The sequence below is a fragment of the Ailuropoda melanoleuca genome, chromosome 1, assembly GCF_002007445.2.
Source record: "Ailuropoda melanoleuca isolate Jingjing chromosome 1, ASM200744v2, whole genome shotgun sequence".
Taxonomy (NCBI): domain Eukaryota; kingdom Metazoa; phylum Chordata; class Mammalia; order Carnivora; family Ursidae; genus Ailuropoda; species Ailuropoda melanoleuca.
This window is the reverse complement of record NC_048218.1, coordinates 150,467,686-150,486,136: the sequence shown is the minus strand read 5'-3', so window position 1 is coordinate 150,486,136 and position 18,451 is coordinate 150,467,686. Positions and strand designations below refer to the sequence as shown.

The window sequence follows — 18,451 nt, the reverse complement described above, 5'->3', positions numbered from 1 at the left end:
CCAACTGAACTTTTAAGGCAGACATTACTTACTGAGGACATTACTTATTCTGAGCACATTTGCAGTATCTGTTGACCGTTATTAGCAATAATTTAATAGCATGTGAAAAATAATAGCTTGAATTAAAACTTGAGATGCCTAAAAAAATACAATATCCATGTAATCCTTTGTTGAAAAAAACTATGAAATAGTACTGTGCTATAATTCCATATTAACCCAGAAAAAAAGAGTCTATAACCAGATTTATATGTGACACTACTTTTCTCAAGGAATCTTTTTGACAGTAACAATTATATAAAGAACTATAAGTTTTTAGGCATTCCTATCTTTGAGTTATGAAAAATCAAACACAGATAAAACAAAATAGCTTTACTTTGCTCACAAATCAGGACAAACAAAAGATTATTATTATAATAGTACAATACATCATATCCTATGGAAAATTTTACTCCACTCCCATCAATTCTAGAAGCATTCACTATATCTTGTATACCTATTATAACTTTTGGTATATAATAATATTCACAATGATATATATTACCATTAATGGAGTACTTAACGGGCCAGGAATTGTGCCAGGCATCCTGTATATGGTATTCTTTGATCCTCAAAACATCCCTTTTAAGTATTAAGTTTACTGATGATATTGAAACTCAGAAGGGTTAAGGAATTTGCCCAGACTGTCACAACTACTAAGTGGAGGAGTAGATATTCAAATCCAGGTCTTACTGACCATAAACCTGACACTCCTCAGGCATGTTTTACTTAATTTCAATTTTGTAGAAATAGACATATAAAGAAAGAGATTACCTCACAGATGATAAATATAACAGAAAACATACTGGCTTCCTGACATTTTCATGACACAACTGACCATACATCAAAGATGTTTCCCAGGAATTAAAGATTTCTCCATGTTGGTAAATAGTTGGGAATAATTTCAGATAATGCCAAACTTTAAAACCTACTGCCATCCTGCTGGCATGAAGCCTATCATTTAAAGGGTAGAAATTTCAATCCTACGATATAAAGCTCTTTTAAATCCTAACGTTTGAACCTTTTTGCTTAAACTTCTAGCTTCTTTAAATATTTTTACGTAAGATATTCTTATAGTTTGTCTATCATATGGTGAGAAAAAAATTATAAATCTATAGTTCATCACTGCTGAACGACAGATCACAACATGAAAGCTTTAAAAACGACAAAATTTGGAATGTAAACAAAATATTACTTCCTCCTAAGTTTTATTTGCTTCCGTATCTGTATTCATATGCCTAGACACATAGCAAAAATATACTGGCCTATATACCAGTCTGGATGTACTAGAACATCAAGTATGTTCTAGTCTAAACAAAATGTGGGTTTAGTGACTTCTGAACAATTTGGTTTTAATAGTAAAATTTAATAGAAAAGAGTAAGATAGGGTATATCACACATACTAAGGACAGGAACGGTAAGTTTTGTTTTAGTGTAGAGTGTGTATGTGTATACACAGGTGTGTGTACAAAGGGTCTTTTAAAGGGCTCTGTAGGGGATCAGTGTATAGGGAAACGTGGAGTATGTAGGAATGTCTGTACGGATGTATATAGGGGTATGAAAAGATTGGTGTACGAAGGTATGTATAGAACTGTGTAAAAATGTGTGTGAGGACATATATAGCGATCTGTGTAGAATGGTATGTAGAAATGGGTAGAGAATTGTGGGTCTTCAAATAACTGGCCTCAGGGGCCAGGTCACCCCCATACCCTGACAGGAATCCAGAAGTCAATGCCATTATTATATGAACTTGCTGATCATAATGATGCATTAGTTCATTATTTTTAATACATTACTTTGTATCCTGTACAAAATTTTACTCAACTCTCATTATTTCTAGAAACATGTACTTACTATACCTTTTGTATTCCTACTGTAACTTTTGCTCTCTTTTAAGGTACCTTAATTCGCTTTTGTAATTTTTCTTTTTTTGTAATTTCTTTTCTTTTAGAAACAAAGCTAATGCTTGGTATACTCCACACATTTGCTTTTTAACATTTTAAATTACCTATACTTTAGTGTTAATGTAAAATGCATACATTCTTCATTTAAATAATAGAACTTTGTAAAATCCTTTAAATTTGATCTCAAACTAAAAGCTGATGATTTCTATTTGTCTTTTTTTTTTTTTTTAGATTGTGTTCATTTATTTATTTCAAAGAGAGAAACAGAGAGAGAGAGAATGCACATGTGAGCTGGAGGGAGAAGGAAAGAGAATCTGAAGCAGACTGCACTGAACCCAATACTGGGCCTGATGTCGCGACCCTAAGATCATGACCTCGCCTCAAACCAAGAGCCAGCTGCTCAACCTACTTGAGCCACGCAGGCGAGCTTCTATTTGTCTTTAATTTCCTCTCAATGTGAAGTTGATGAGAATGTGACAATTAGTTAACTTGATTATGCTCTCTTACCTGGGTCAATACTTAAAGCTACTTAAATAGAGAACAGAGCTTCTAAAATGAATGAATATTCCTAAAAGCAAATAGTATTAAGTCATGTATTAAATATCCTCCAAATGTTAGAAGAAATGAGTATACACTGAAATAAACACAATGATTCTAAAAGGTTAAATACAGATAAATGGCTTATATTTGATAATAGAAACAACACAACATTATTTAAACGTTTTCTCTTAATAGGTCACTTGTTAATCTGTAAATTTTTAAATCTGTTCTAGGGACAAATTTTGCTTTAAATTACTTTGAGACCAACTCCTTTCTATTGTTAATCCCAGTGGGATTGGAAGAACATATATAAAAAGTTGTCTGCTTGTAAATAATTTTTTTTCTCAGATAAATGTAAATATGAAAAATTTTTTTGCAGACAATCCTACTCCTTGAAACTCTGTAATAAGAATATCTCCAAGGCCTTTGTTTTTATTAGATTTTTAAAACTCATACTGGGAAAAAATACTTGCTCTAAAAACACCATCCTCCCAAAGCTATAAAAACAAGGAAAATATAACCACCATATGTTTGTGTTTGGTTACATTACTTGGGTTCCAAAAATCACTTGTTACAATGGCTTCAAATTCACTTAAAAGGGTGGGCAATTTTTTTAAAATAAAGTTTTTATATTATATGGTTCAAGTCCAGGAGTTTAAATTTTAGTGACTAAGAACCAAATGAGAATGGAGCTGAATAATAATAAAAAATAAGAAAACAATAAAAAAAATACTATTCTCAGTCTTAGAGTGCTTGTTTCTCAATCTTTTTTCTCTAGTTAATGGAAATACAGATGTGAAATAAATTTTAAAAATTGTTACAGTATTGAGTGTAATATATGGTAAAACATTTGTTATTGTCATACTTCATTCTGCCAGATATTTGCTTGCTTGGCTCCATAAAATAATGGTTTCTATATTTCTACAATATCAAATATTTGGTACTGTTATTTTTTTTTAAAGACTTATTTATTTAAGTTATCTCTACACCCAACGTGGAGCTTGAACTCAACCCCAAGATCAAGAGTTGAATGCTCTACTGACTGAGCCAGCCAGGCACTCCTACTTAGACTTCTAAAGCACTAGTAAGTCCTTAGTTCCTCATTTTACATGCCTATCTTCCCAATGAGATGGAGTTACTCAGAGGAAGAATTCTGTCTTGCTCCCATTAATCAAGACACAGTGTCTGATTTTTTAATCTTTGTAACACAGTAATGGTCAGCTCAAAGGCATTAATATTTGTAAATGATAGAGTCATAAATCATACACTAGAATTATGTAAGAGAATATACAAACTAGAAGGACCACAGTAAATACAAAGGTCAGATCATTCAAAGACTTAAAACAGTAACACATACAAAATGCTACCAAGGAATCCTACTAAAACTTAGATTTATTAAGACTCATGTTTCAATCTCTAGGTAGATATTTATAGTTCTGTCTCCAACAATCATAAAATCATCTAGTACTATATGGATATTTGTGGATTACTAGAATTCATGGATTATCATCTCAAATGCAATTTCAAATAAGAATGATTATAATGACTGATGTCACAGTGAATCTACTTTTTAATTTATTATCTCACTGTGTGCAGGGCACAAAACTGACTTTGCATAAAAATAATTTGAATAGTTACTATGTAATATTAAGGGAAAGAGCAGGATAAGTTGTTTATGCTAGTGTTTCTCAACTGTTTTATTAGCATCCCCCAGAGTCTTTTTAGAATTTTTTTTTCCTAAAAGCCACCCCATGAAATTTTAATGCCACAGATATACTGTATATCCCTTTATGTCCTGAATGTATAGCTGTACTTTATACAATAAAAGGAGTTAAGCTTTCTGCTTAAAAAGAGCTTAACTTTTTTGGGGCACCTGGGTGGCTCAGTCGTTAAGCGTCTGCCTTCAGCTCAGGGCGTGATCCCGGAGTTCTGGGATCGAGCCCCACATCAGGCTCCTCCGTTGGAAGTCTGCTTCTTCCTCTCCCACTCCCCCTGCTTGTGTTCTCTCTCATGCTGGCTGTCTCTATCTCTGTCAAATAAATAAATAAAATCTTAAAAAAAAAAAAGAGCTTAACTTTTTGATACATGAATGACTCAACATAAATTTTTATCATTTTATAATTTAACAGAAGTTAAAAATTAAAAGCTTGTAACTTGTGTAACTATAATTGCTGAGTAATTTATTTATATAAATTTTGTCCAAAAAATCCTATTAAAAAATGGGCAGAGGACCTGAATACACACATTTTTCCAAAGAAGACTTACAGATAGCCAATGGATTCATGAAAGATGCTCAACATCACTGATCCCATTGAAAAAATGTAAATCAAAATCATAATGAGGTATCACCTTACACCTGTCAGAATGGCTAAACTCAAGAACACAAATGTTGACAGATATATGGAGAAAAAGGAACTTGCATGCACTGTTGGTGGGAATGTAAATTGGTACAGCCGCCATGGAAAACAGTATGGAGGTTCCTTAAAAAACTAAAAATAGACTTTTTAAATTTACCCAAAGAAAACAAAAACACTGATTCGAAAAGGTATATGTATCTCTGCACCATTGTTTACAATAGCGAAAATATAGAAGCAACCTAGGTTCCATCGACAGATGAATGGATAGGGAAGATGTGATACACACAATGGAATATTATTAGCAACAAAAAAGTATGAGATCTTACCATTTGTGACCTAGAGAATACTATGCTAAGTGAAACAAGTCAGACTTAGAAAGACAAATACCATAAATTTCCCTTATATGTGGAATTTAAAAAAATACAAATGAATAAACAAACAATAAGCAGAACCAGACCTATAAATACAGAGAATAAACTGATGGTTGCCAGAGGGGAGGGGAGTGAAGGGATGAGAAAAATGGATGAAGGGGATTGCGATATACAGGGGATTGTGATATACAGGCTTTCAGTTATGGAATGAATAAGTCACAGGGATAAAAGGCACAACATAAGGAATAGTCAATGATATTGTAATAGCAATGTACAGTGCCAGATGCAGCTACACTTGTGATGAGCTAAAACATAATGTATACTCTTGTCAAATCATGATGTTGTACCCCTGAAACTAATGTTAACACTGTGTCAACTAAAAAAATTATAAAACATTAGAAGATTTAAAAATTATATGTTACATACAACATAAACATGTAAGAATAACAATGTAAAATCAAGTCTTAAATCATTCAAACTATTGTTTCCAGCAAAAGCAACCAAAAAACTTAAATAGGTCTTAAAATTTTAGTGAACTTTAGGTTTTGCTTGGTAAGAGAACATAGCTGCTAAATAATCATATATTGTCAGTATGTTCTCATTTCAGCAACTGATATAATTAATGATGGATTAAATTTTGTAATATTAAATAATCTATTTTTATTCATCCTCAAAGCCTAAGTTATACACAACACTGAAGATCAAGCATAAACATCCACAAGATGGCCAAAAGCAGCCAACAGGCACGTGGAGCCACCTTGTGTGAAATAACTTCAAGATCAAGCAACTGATGGAATGTCATGTGATCATAACCATCTGTTTGTCATTGTTCTGTATTACTACTGATCATATTTTTCATGAATCTTAATGACAGTACTACGTGTGTGATACCCAAGAAAACCTGAAAGAAATTAAATACTAAGAATAAGATTTTATCAGAAAAGGTTGAACAGTGGAGGGTCACAAACCATCTTTTCTTTTTACACCTGTGAAAACCAGTTTTTAACCCCTTGGAGCAACACTGCCTCTATTGAGAATGCATGGCATATGTCATATAATGTTAAGATCTTTAAAAATACACATACAAAAATAAAACGAAATGCTAGCAGTAGTTATTCCCTAAATGCTTTTTATTTTCATCTTTATATGCTATTCTATAACCATGTACTGCTTTATAAAAGTTATTAAAATAATTATGGCCATGTTTACTATGGGCAGAATTAGATTAACCACAGTCTTTTTGTCTTAATACCTCACAAGCTATCTAGACAAGCTTCACTGAAGAAACTACAGAATATGAGAGTACAGTCTCATATGTAAACCTATGTTTATATACATTTATTGACATTTTTAGCTTAGACATCCAAAACATTTGCAATGTACTAAGTGTGATACATATGGTTAAGGATGATAAATGCCCTTCTCAGAGTTTCATCATTTTGGGGTGCCTGGGTGGCTCAGTCAGTTAAGCGTCTGCCTTCCGCTCAGGTCATGATCCCAGAGTCCCAGAATGGAGCCCAGCATTGGGCTCCCTGCTCTGCAGGGAGTCTGCCTCTCCCTCTCCTTCTGCCCCTTCCCCTGCTCATGCATGCACCTGCGCGCTCTCTCTCTCAAATAAATACAATCTTAAAAAAAAGTTTCATCATTTTCTAGGATCCTATAATAATAGCATATGACAAAAGATATGCTCATCCTCCAGTCCTTTTTTTTTAAAGGGAAAAAGTTTTAACCATGAAAAGGATTTAAATATAAAAAAGGAAAATGTAATCCATTTTTACTCATGAATGCTGACATGAAATTTCTGAAAAATCTGGCTTCATTCATAGTATAAAATACTCTACACTACAGTAGTTATATTATTTGTGGGTCAAAAAATGTTCAAATAAAAAGAGAAAAACAGCCCACAAAGGCCAAAAGCCTATGGATTTTTTTCAGCCCAAATAAAACTGAAGAGTTCTAACTCCTCTCAGCTTGCATCTTGGAAAAGATTAAATTAAATGCTGACAGAACTATTTAGCAGCAGCATTGTCACCATGGCATACAGTACATTTGTCACTGTGGAAGTCACAGCAGCTGCTAACTGTACCCAGCCTCTAACTAATCTTAATATATATATATGTGATGAAAAATGAAGGACCTTAAAATACAAGAAATGCAAATAAAACTGATTTTACAAAGATAGGACAAGAAGTTAGGTCTGAAACAAGATGATGAAAAATCTTAACTGTTGTCAACAATGCTACTACTTATGTGAAGCAAAGCTTACCAATTATTATTTCTGCCATTCCGCTCCCACCTATGTTTTTTTAATACCAGTTGACTTTAACAAAACAAGTCTGAATGTATCAGAAGTTAATTCTTTATCAGTTTTCATATATCATCCTTTACCTTGGTTGGCTGCCTAAAAATTATGCAAGCTATAAATTAGCTTTAAACAAGCTCTGAATCAGGTTAGAACTGGTTTTTGAATTAAAGAGCCTTCAGGATATTACAAGTTGCTGTCATTTTATTACCTCAATCAATTCTGTGTGGCCTGAGGTGGAAGAAAATGAATGCTGTCTTCATTTGCAATGGGTTTATCTCTTACAGCAGGCTCTGGAAACACAACCACAGCAATGAATTGAAAGCTAAAGTTACATTTAACATTACCAATGCAGGAAATTGTGCTCCTTAACAAAGTTGGACTTGAATGGAAAAAAAGACATTTCTTTACCGTGAAAAATACACAAAAAATCAACACTCGCTTAAACTTAAATTTTTATGGAGTATTTAAAAAATTATAGTTAAAGCCAACATTCTATGAAAATAATTTTAGATGGTCCTCAAATGAAAAAAATGAAAACAAAGGATGTGCTGTTCTGTTTCAGAAACAGAAAGAAAATATATATATTTCATCTTTATCTTAGTGAAAACCATTTCAATACTTCTTGTGGACATGCAACTAAATGAAAGAGTGAATCAGGTCCTGGTCAGGCTCATGGACATTGTCATCAGACTCTAAAACACAAATAAAATAGCCCCTCAAAGCCCTGATGAGTAGGCATTATTATTGTCTCCATTTTAAAATGAGGAAATGAGGCAGAAAGATTAAGTCATTTACCCAAATTTATACAGTTACAGAGACCATATGATTTTGAGTCTGTTCTTGAAGCAGACTAGTTGACTAAATTACAGGAACACTGAGAACACATAAGAGACTGATTTCTCAGGAAACATGTTTGTACCAGAAGAAGTAATGAGGGATACTGATGACAGAATAAAATCAAGTTTATAGGCCTTAGAAGGGTATGTCAAGTGAAGAAAGTGGTGGGTTCTAGTGCCAGTAGACAAAGAAATCAGGATATTAATGGGCAAGTGCTCATATAATGCAAGAATTAGTCTTTTGACAAAGCTTACTTAAAAAGGACTTGTGTTTCTCTCCCTAATCATTCACTGTATATTGTTATACAGTTTGAGTTGACTTATGTTTTTGCAAAAATGTTTGTAGGTATATATATTTTAGTCTTAAACTTATTTTTAATCACTGAACAGATTTAATGACAATGTACAATAATTTCTGAAGTGCTCAATGATAGATTAATAAATGACTGAAGGAGTGCTAACTAGTACTAACCTGGTCATAGCTCTGTTATTAACTAGCTGTGTAACCCTAATGTGAACACGAGGTTACTTCTCTGAGTCTCACCTTCCTTATCTGTAAAACAAAGCACTTTGACTAGATCAATGTTTTTCTTCTTTTATTTTTAAGGATTTTATTTATTCATTTGAAAGAGACAGAGCATAAGCAGGAGGAGCCGCAGAGGGAGAGGGAGAAGCAGACTCCCTACTGAGCAGGGAGCCTGAAGCGGGGCTCAATCCCAGAATCCTAGAATCATGACCTGAGCCGAAGGCAGATGCTTAACCGACTGAGCCACCCAGGCGCCCCCAAACTAAGGAACTGAAATAGCCGCCCTAATGCAAGATGTTAATAATAGGGCAGGAATGAGGGGGCTTATGGGAACTCTCTATACTTACCACTGAGTTTTTCTATAAACCTAAAACTGCTCTGAAAAAATTTATTTAAAGCAAAAAATTTTAAAAACATATTAGTAACTGTTATGACTTTTAAAACTATTATGTAGTTTCCTTCATGCAAATTATACACACACATTATCTCTCCAAGGATTCCCCTACACTGCTTCAAATACCAGAAAGGCCTCTAAAGTGTGGTAGCATGGTAGCATATTTCCCTGGGTTCTTAAAGGTAGGTTTAACTATGTAATTTGTGGAATGTAAACTGAAGTGATATGTGTCAACTTCCGAATATGATTTTAAAAGCCATTCTGCAATTTGCCATATTTCCTGCTATAGTGCCAGGGACCCTATATGTTGAAATAAAACTGTGATCAGCTTGGGTCCCCAAGTTACTGTGATGTGCAGAGTTGCTCTGCCAATCTGTAATGACATGTTACCCGCATGAGAATTCAACTTGTATTAATCCACTAAAAATTTGGGATTTGGGGGGGGTGTTGCATAACTTAGCCTATCCTCACTTATATTCTTATCAAATCCTACCTAGTTTTCATAATTACATTCAAATGATGTATTACCCACCAATTTCTTTTTGATTCTTGGAGCTGAAAGTAAACTAATGTTCTTAGTCTCTAAATTCCCAGAGTAGCTCATCTATACCTTCTAATGGCATATAACACCTTAAATCTTGTGTTATGATTATACACATACATGTCTTATCTATCCTGCTAGAACCTAAGTTTTTTAAGGGCCAGATTCATGTCTGATGTTTTTTTCAAAGATTTTATTTATTTGAGAGAGAGAGCATGAGCGAGAGAGAGCAAGAGGGTGAGAATGAGCAAGAGAGCATGAGTGGGGGGGAGGGCAGAGGGAGAGAGAGAAGCAGACTCCCAGGGAGCCTGATATGGCGCTCGATGCCAGGATCCTCAGATCACGATGTGAGCCTAAAACAGACCGAGCCACCCAGGCGGCCCGATGTCTGATTATCTTAGTATATCTCAAGCACCTAGTATTGTGTGTAGCATATCTTTTGAATATGATAGTTTTTGATTCAATAAAATCAGGTTACTATTGTAGACATATTGGTAGGGCCATCAAGAGAAAGAAAATACCTGTATTTCTTCTCAATTTATGTACAAAAAATATGAAACAGACATTTTCTTCCAGATTAGTTTTACCCTCTTAGACAACCCTGGTGTTCTACATTCTGGAGGAAACAATTTCTTTTTAATTTAAAACTGCATCCCTATTCCAAAGAAATGTACAGTAATCAATAGGTACTCATAAATGTTAACAGAAATACTGAGTGAATTAGAAATAGAAACTATTCTAAGAAAAGATATTATTTTAAATTTGCTGAACAGGTATTTTCTTATGTCTCTTACTCTAGGTCTTTTATGTATATTTGGGTCATGGCTGGCAGAAATGTATGTTTCAGACAGCATTTGTTGTTTCAACAAATAATCTTGGGCATCTAAGGCAAAAAGTAGAACCGGCGCTACGTCTGCCATTCAGCAAAATAAAACTTTAAAAATATTTTTAACAACAACTAATAGGAAATAAGCCAGCAGTGAAGAACTACTAGAAGCAATTTTAAATGTCTTAGAAGAAATTACATGTAACACTGAGACTCCTTGTCTTCAAGAAAGTATGAAAAGAAATACTCTCTGCCATACACATTTGTAATGCAGTTGGTAAAAAGACATAAAAAGATGAGTAAGAAGGCAAAGAAACAGCTACTGAATGCCAGATGAACATTCTAGCAAAGAAACACTCTAGCTTTTCCAGTTTGAAGCAGGCCTCAAATGGGGAGAGGAGAAGCTTTGAACTTGTTGAGAGAATGAAGCCTTGACATTAAAGTAGACTGGATTTTTTATATTAAAAAAAAAAAACTATTAATACCTTACAGAGACTCTGGAAAAGCCATGAGGTACGACCTAGAGTCATGGGAGAAAAGAACATCCAACACGGCTTGTTTAAAGGCACTAGGAAGAAAGAATTAAGTTGCTTTCTGTTTGTATCTTGTCTTAAAATTTTAAAAAGATTTTATTTATTTATTTGTCAGAGACAGCACAAGCAGAGGAAGCGGCAGGCAGAGGAAGCGGCAGGAAGCACGCTCTCGCTGAGCAAGGAGCCCAGTGTGGGGCTTGATCCTAGGACCCTGGGATCATGACCTGAGTAGAAGGCAGCTGCCTAACCGACTGAGCCACCCAGGCACTCCTGTTTGTATCTTGTCTTAAATTCAAGAATGAAATTTACTTATATCTGAATAAAAAAGACTAATATTTTAAAAATAGGAACTGGATAGTCTTTAAAGCATTTAACATGGAGAACAGATAAAACCACTTCTATTGTCTTATATATTCTTTACTTAAAATTAATCTTAAGGGCTTTTATTTAAAGAGGTCAATTTCAGACTAAAGGATTTTTTTCCCCCCAAGTTGCTATGGTCAGTAAAAAATAATAATACTAATTTAAAAAGCAACTAACTATATTTGACCCTATTAGAGAGGTTCCTACCCTAGGGAAGGTTTTTACTGATAAAGGACCACAAATACACAGGGTATTCATTACACCTTAGGGGAAAAATGAAGATGGGAAAATGAGAGGGAAGAAAAAACTGGGACATTTTGGAACTGCTAAATCATAAAGAAAGTTTACCTCACTGCAAAAATTAGATTCATGAGTAGTAGACTTGGGAGCACTCAAAAAGAAATGGGGAATAAGATGGTAATTAATATAATCATTATGCTGCAAACAGGTTAAAGCTTCCACATTGTCACTAAATGTCACAGGGGAAAGAGAAAATTCTCTGAATTATACAGCAGTTCACCTTCTTATAAAAGAGGAGAATGTTTTCTGAAAATATCTATTTCATTCACAATCTTAAAATGACTTGAAGTAGGAAAAAAATAATAAGTGACAAGTAAACTTAATGACTAGATACTAGAATACATTTTAAACTGAATTATTAAGTAATGATTGTTGTTGTGGGATATATGTTGAAACTGCTGCATTAAAATAAGGAAATAACGCTGAAATACTTTATATTCATGACTTGGTTTAAGCTATCTGTGCTTTGGAAACTGATTCACAAATATCTGGTAATCTAAATCTAGAAATCTGATCTAGAAACAGAATTTACACTATTGCTATAATGTAATGTCTTTGAAAACTGAGAAATGACTACACATTGTGCATAGTGTAGTCCCTCAGGAACACAAAGTGAACTGATAAAGTGCATTGATGCAGCCTGAACTTTTCAAAGTGATTCTTAAAAATTGTAACCTCTATATGCATACTTTAAAGAGTTTTCAAGCCAACGAACCAGATAATCATTTGTAGCCATTATTGAAGGTACATTTAACAAAGAACCAACTTAACTTCAATGAAGATATAACACTACAACATAAACCTTTAAGAAACCTTCAGAGAAAACATTAAAATAAATTGCATCTTAGGTGACCAGAGTTTAAATTTAGCATATGAACATAGTTCAGAGGAAAAAAAAAGAGAACAATGTAATAAAGCTAAAAAAACTTGTAGAAGTCTGAAATCACAAAAGAACATAGATGGCTGTGCTAGGTCATAGGTAGAAATACGGCAGAAAACCACAGTTACACATATGGATCTTTATCTGCCAAGGGGGGGGGGGAGACATTTTTTAACTTAAATTATAAGCTAGGTAATAATTTCATACTCTCTGGCTGACAAAAAAATTAAAAGAATTAATCCAAATGAATCTAAATTGCATTATAATTAGTATTTGATCCACTTATGAGGTACTATTTTTGAATAAGAGTAATCTTTTTCTGTAAAAGAATGCTGATATTAAATATATATTTATAAAATTTATATATTTTTAAAAATTTATATATATATATATATATATATATATAGCCTTCCAGTTTGTACACAAAGTGGCTGACATTGCGCAAATCATAAATCATAACATTCTTAAACTACCTTTGCAAAGAAACTAAATGTGGCTGCTTTTAATTTCTTTTCACAGTACAGGTTTTCAAACTTCACAATTAATGACAAACATTAAGATACAATATTTGATTCAGCAAAAATATAGTATTTAGTGCCTAATGAAAAAATTCACTTTTAGATCCCTTTCCTTCACCTCCCTCCAAGTACAACAGATTAGATTCTGCTGGGTCTACATAAATCATCCATATTGTGAAGTGGTAACTCCCTTAACAAAGAGAATTGTTTCATTCAATTTTATGAAGAAAGGGCCTTGAGAAGTAACGGTCTATCTTCTACACCTTAACAACAGTAGGACCATTTTAAATTAAATCATCTGTTTTAAGAATTACCTCTAGGCTTTATTCATTCCCCTATTCACTAGAAACACCAAAACAGATCCCATTTAACAATAAAGGTATTTTTCCTTTTCCTATTACAGTGGTGTGTGTTTATAATACAAAATTATCTGAGTTTCTAACATTATGAAAATTTACAATGACTTCAGGACAAAAATCTAATTGGAGAATCTCATGCAACAAGGAACAGAAAATACCTATTTCAGTATAGGAAAACAAGTCCAAAAACAGACTACAGTCAGGCAGATCTGGGTTTGAATCACTGTTACCACATAGGTGTGTATCCTTTGAACCTCACTTTTTTCCTCACACAAAGGAGATAAAAAACAGTAACTACCTTAAAGACCATGGTGAGGAGTAAATGAGATGGTATGTTTTAAGTGTTTAAATAATGCTAGGCACATAGAGGTACTCAATAAATGTTAACTATTATTATTTCTAAAACTATACTTTCTTATTTTAAAGATGTTCAGTTTTTTGACCCAGAAATTACACCAAGAGTATATCTGTGCAAAGAAATGTACCATACTAAAAAATCCGGTTAAAAAAAATCTGGTTAGAAAAAAAGTATCTAACATCATGGAAAATGGTCACATACACCGTTACATTAAAAAAAATCATAGAATATATGATTGAAATTTTTAAAGAGTAGGCTGTAGTAGGATATACTACTGAAACAAGAGCAGAAATGTGATGCCTATAAGGTACTATAATTGAGGTAGTTTTTAATATTTTATTTATTTATTTGAGAGAGACAAAGAGCGAGCACGCGTGGGGGGCAGTGGCAGAGGGAGAAGCAGACTCCCCGCTGAGCAGGGAGCCCAATGCAGGGGCTTGATCCCAGGATAGAGGCATCATGACCTGAGCTGCCGGTTAGCAGACTGAGACACCCAAGTGCCCCTGCAGGTAATTTTAAGTATTTTTCTTTATGTTTTTTAAAAAATTTTCCAAATATTCTATAATGACCATAAATTACGTTTGTAAGAAATTTTAAAAAACACAATGTATGTAATTTCTTTTCTGAATCCAAATTTCTCCAGAAAAGCTGAGTCAGAGAAAAGAAAAAAAAAAAAAAGACAAGCATACATTTTTTTAAAGCAAGAGCTTACACAAAGGATGTTAATTATATTAAAAACTGCTATTTTGATTACTCTGTAGCTTTAAAGTTAAAGAAAACTCAAAGTCTGACACTTCAATTGCAGCATATTTAATCATATGGCCAGAATAATATTTCACTTGGCGATCAAGTTGTTAAGCACTCTCCTACTTAAATAAATTGCTATTTAAACTTTGTAGTAATTTTTTTTGTTTTTTCCCCCAACTTTATTGAGATATCATTGACATATAGCATTGTGCAAGTTTTAAGGTGTGCAACGTGTTGATCTGATACACATATTGCAAAATGATTACCACCATTGTGTTAGTTAACACATCCATCACGTCACATAATTACCATCTCTTTTTTTGTGATGAGAACACTTAAGATCTACTTTCTTAGCAACTTTCCAGTATATAATACAGTGTCGTTAACTGTGATTACCATGCTGTTCATTAGATCACCAGAACTTATTCTGCATTCCAAGTGATTACACGATTTTACATCTTCACCCAAAACTCACTTGCTCCTCCTTCCTGTTAGAAGTTGCTGCTGTAAAATTTCGTTTTTCCTCAGTAGACTACTAGATAGTGGAAATGGCCAACTAAAATTTGGTGAATTTATTACTAAATTACGTCTTAATTATTAGGCAAAGGATAATACTTAATTTCTTTCAAAGGATAATATTTTAAAAGGCAGAAAGTCTCCCTTGATGAACATTAACTCAGAAAAAGTAGACGGATCAGGGCACCTGGGCAGCTCAGTCAGTTAAGCGTCTGCCTTTGGCTCAGGTCATGATCCTAGGGTCCTGGGATTGAGCCCCATGTCTGTTTTCCTGCCCAGCGGGGAGCCTGCTTCTCCCTCTCCCTGCCACTCCCCCTGCTTGTGCTCTCTCTCTGGTTGGTAGGTAGGTAGGTAAGTCAATCAATCAATCAATCAATCGAAAAGATAGAATAGTTGGATCATTAAATCCTAAATCCCAAGTTTTCCTGTAGCTTTGGGTGTGGAAGCTATCACCTGCAAAGTAAGAAAAAAAGACTATGAAAAGAAGCCAAAGAAGCCTATCAAAAAGACCAAAGAAGGAAGAAAACCAGGAGAAAATAAGTTCACTGAAAAGCAGGAAGGCTGTTTGTAAAAAGGAGGAAGTTACCACCAGTATCAACTGCTGCAAAGAAGTAGGAAAAAGAGTAACTGAGGAAGATTTTGCATAGGGGCAAACTGAATTTATAGCTCAGAGAAGATCCTTAAGATGTTGCTGAGCAATTCCAGAACTTGCAAAGAAGAAAGAAGAAAGGGAAGAAAAGGAATGCTACTGTACTGAACCTGAATCAGGTTATTATCAGTCTACCTTGAATCTGTCGGGGGGGGGGGGTTGAAAGACAGTCTGTAGGTACAATAAGTGAATACTTGAAGTAGAGACAAAACTATTTTTAAGGAATTTAGAAGAAATTAGGGTCAAAAGCAGTGGTTCTTAAACTTTAAGTATCACCTGTGGTAAGTAAAAATGCTGATTCTTGAGCACCATTCCAGAAATACTGATTTAGGAGGTCTGTATGGGGCCTTCCAAATTGCATATTTAACAGCACTTTAGAAGGTCCTGGTGCAGGTGGTGTAAGCTTTGAGGAAAAATCACTGGCATTTGGGCTATGTGAATTGAAAAGTGATGAAAATGTCAAGTTATGATATAAATCAGAAGACTGAAAAATATTTTTTTGCAAAGCACAAGGAATAAAGTGATGTTCACTTAACTTATTAAAGTTAGTTAAAGGCAGTTCTGAGGCCCTGTCAAAATAAGAACTGAAGCTAATAATTTAATATGGAGCAGGACAGGACTAGGCTGGGGCCATGGGAAGATGGTATGGACCAGTCTTATAATTTGCCTTACTTAGCTTTCTACAATGGAAAATAAGTTAAAAACAGCATATCTGCTACTCCCAGAAAGTCAGATGTCCATTTTTTAAAGTAACATAAGGTAAAAGAAATTTATATACTATGACTAAGGAAGAATATATTATTAAAGGTTTCCCCTGGAAATCAATGGATTGGGTGGCAGAGAGGGGAAGAAATATGGGGTGTAAAGATAGGGCTCTGAAGAATTTACACGTATAAATCTCTACCCTTTGCATCATACATGTAAAGCACATATTGAGATCTACTTTTCCAAAAGAAAGACATTAGTAGCATCTGAGAATGAGTACAAATTTCTTTGCTTAAGAATGAAGCTTTCGCATGGGCACCTGGGTGGCTCTGTCAGTTAAGTGCCTGACTTTGGCTCAGGTCATGACCTCATGCCTCGCAGGTCTGCTTCTCCCCCTCCCCTTGCTTGTGTGCTTGTTCATGCTCTCTCTCTCTCTCAAGTAAATAAATAAATCTTAAAAAAAAAATGAGGCTTTTGCTTGGCATAAATGCCATAGGACATATTGAAGGGGCACCTGCATGGCTTAGTTGGTTAAGCACCTGACTCTTGATTTCAGCTCAGGTCATGATCTCAAGGTCGTGCAATCAAGCCCCGCGTCAGATGCCATGCTCAGTGCAGAGTTGACTTGAGATTTTCTCTCTCCCTCGGCCCCTCCCCGACTTGTATGTGCACTCTTCTCTCAAATAAACAAAATCTTAATAAGATAAAATAAAATAAAAGATGTTGTTGTGTAAGACCGATGAATCACAGACCTTACCCCTGAAACAAACATTATATGTTAATTAAAAAAAAGACATATTGAAGGCACATAATCATGTTATGAAATTCTAAATATGTTTACACAGTATGCCCTAAAAGTTAATAACCTTAATTTCCAGGTTTTACAAGGAATGTGAAAGACTAGCCTAGAACCTTCCACATTTCCATCCATAGGCGTTTTCAAACATTTATACGGTAAAAGGATGTGTTGCTGATATACGCCTGTTCTCATATTAAGTCATTCATGAGGCTTGATGAAATCTTTTATTATCAAAAACTGTATATACTTTGACAAAGTAGACTCATAAATTATCTTACACTTATCTTCGATGGTTTGTTAATTTTAAATTTCATTTTATTTACTTCCTATTTTCATTTCAGTTTCAGGTTTATAGTTTTCATGACCTTGACCAGGAAATACACCCCTCCACAGTCTATGAGAAATTTTAGTATTTCTTCACCTATTAACACAATCTATCTTTAGTTAAAAACAAGTTTCCTTTTATGACCATACCAGTTAACATCTTTTTTATTATTCAATGCTTGGTAGAACCAGTGGTTTAAATATGACGGTAAACCTCTACTTTCTAAATAATATGCCTTCTACATATAAAACAAAGAAAAACATTAGTGTATTGATCTGTGTGATTCACAAAGGACCATAATTCTATATTCAATGTGAAAAAGAATCTTTACCATCAATTACCATCAATATTAAAAAAAAAAAACTATGTGCTAATGATACACAATAGACTTAGAAAAAATACCTCATAGAATAGTATAATATGTAATTTTAAAAGTTAGAGAGCCTTAGGTTCCTTAGTTTAAAAAACAGATGAATTATAAAGATAGCTTTCATTACCTCTTAACTCTAGCAAGAAATTAAAACAAATGGACTTTTTCGTGAATGGAAATGTTAGAAATGACCTTACTCTGTTTAGTGTGAACTATGATAAAGAGGCAAGAAAAGATTATTACTTGGTACACGAAGACAAAAAACAAAACAGAAAAATGCTCTTCAGATTACTTTTTAAAAACACTTCTTACATTCAAAAATCAGAACATTAGCACTAGTTTTGAACTTTTCTTTCTGTAACTAAAATGATTGTTTAAGAATAAGAAGAGATA

General features: G+C 33.9%; 1 protein-coding gene across 9 annotated transcripts in view; it reads right to left on the bottom strand.

The window, feature by feature from the left end:
* The window catches only part of PHF14 (PHD finger protein 14), a 240,606-nt gene that overhangs the window by 63,509 nt on the left and 158,646 nt on the right, over positions 1–18,451 (bottom strand). Inside the window, exon 19 of one of the 9 annotated variants that reach the window (XM_034668343.1) lies at positions 4,483–4,509. The exons of 7 other annotated variants lie outside the window; for them this stretch is intronic. In XM_034668343.1, coding sequence (XP_034524234.1) covers positions 4,504–4,509 — 6 coding nt within the window. In that variant the 3' untranslated portion in view covers positions 4,483–4,503. Of the gene's footprint in view, positions 1–4,482; positions 4,510–7,586; positions 7,804–18,451 lie in introns of those variants that run through there. One more of the 9 variants, XM_019807451.2, reaches the window with a different exon arrangement.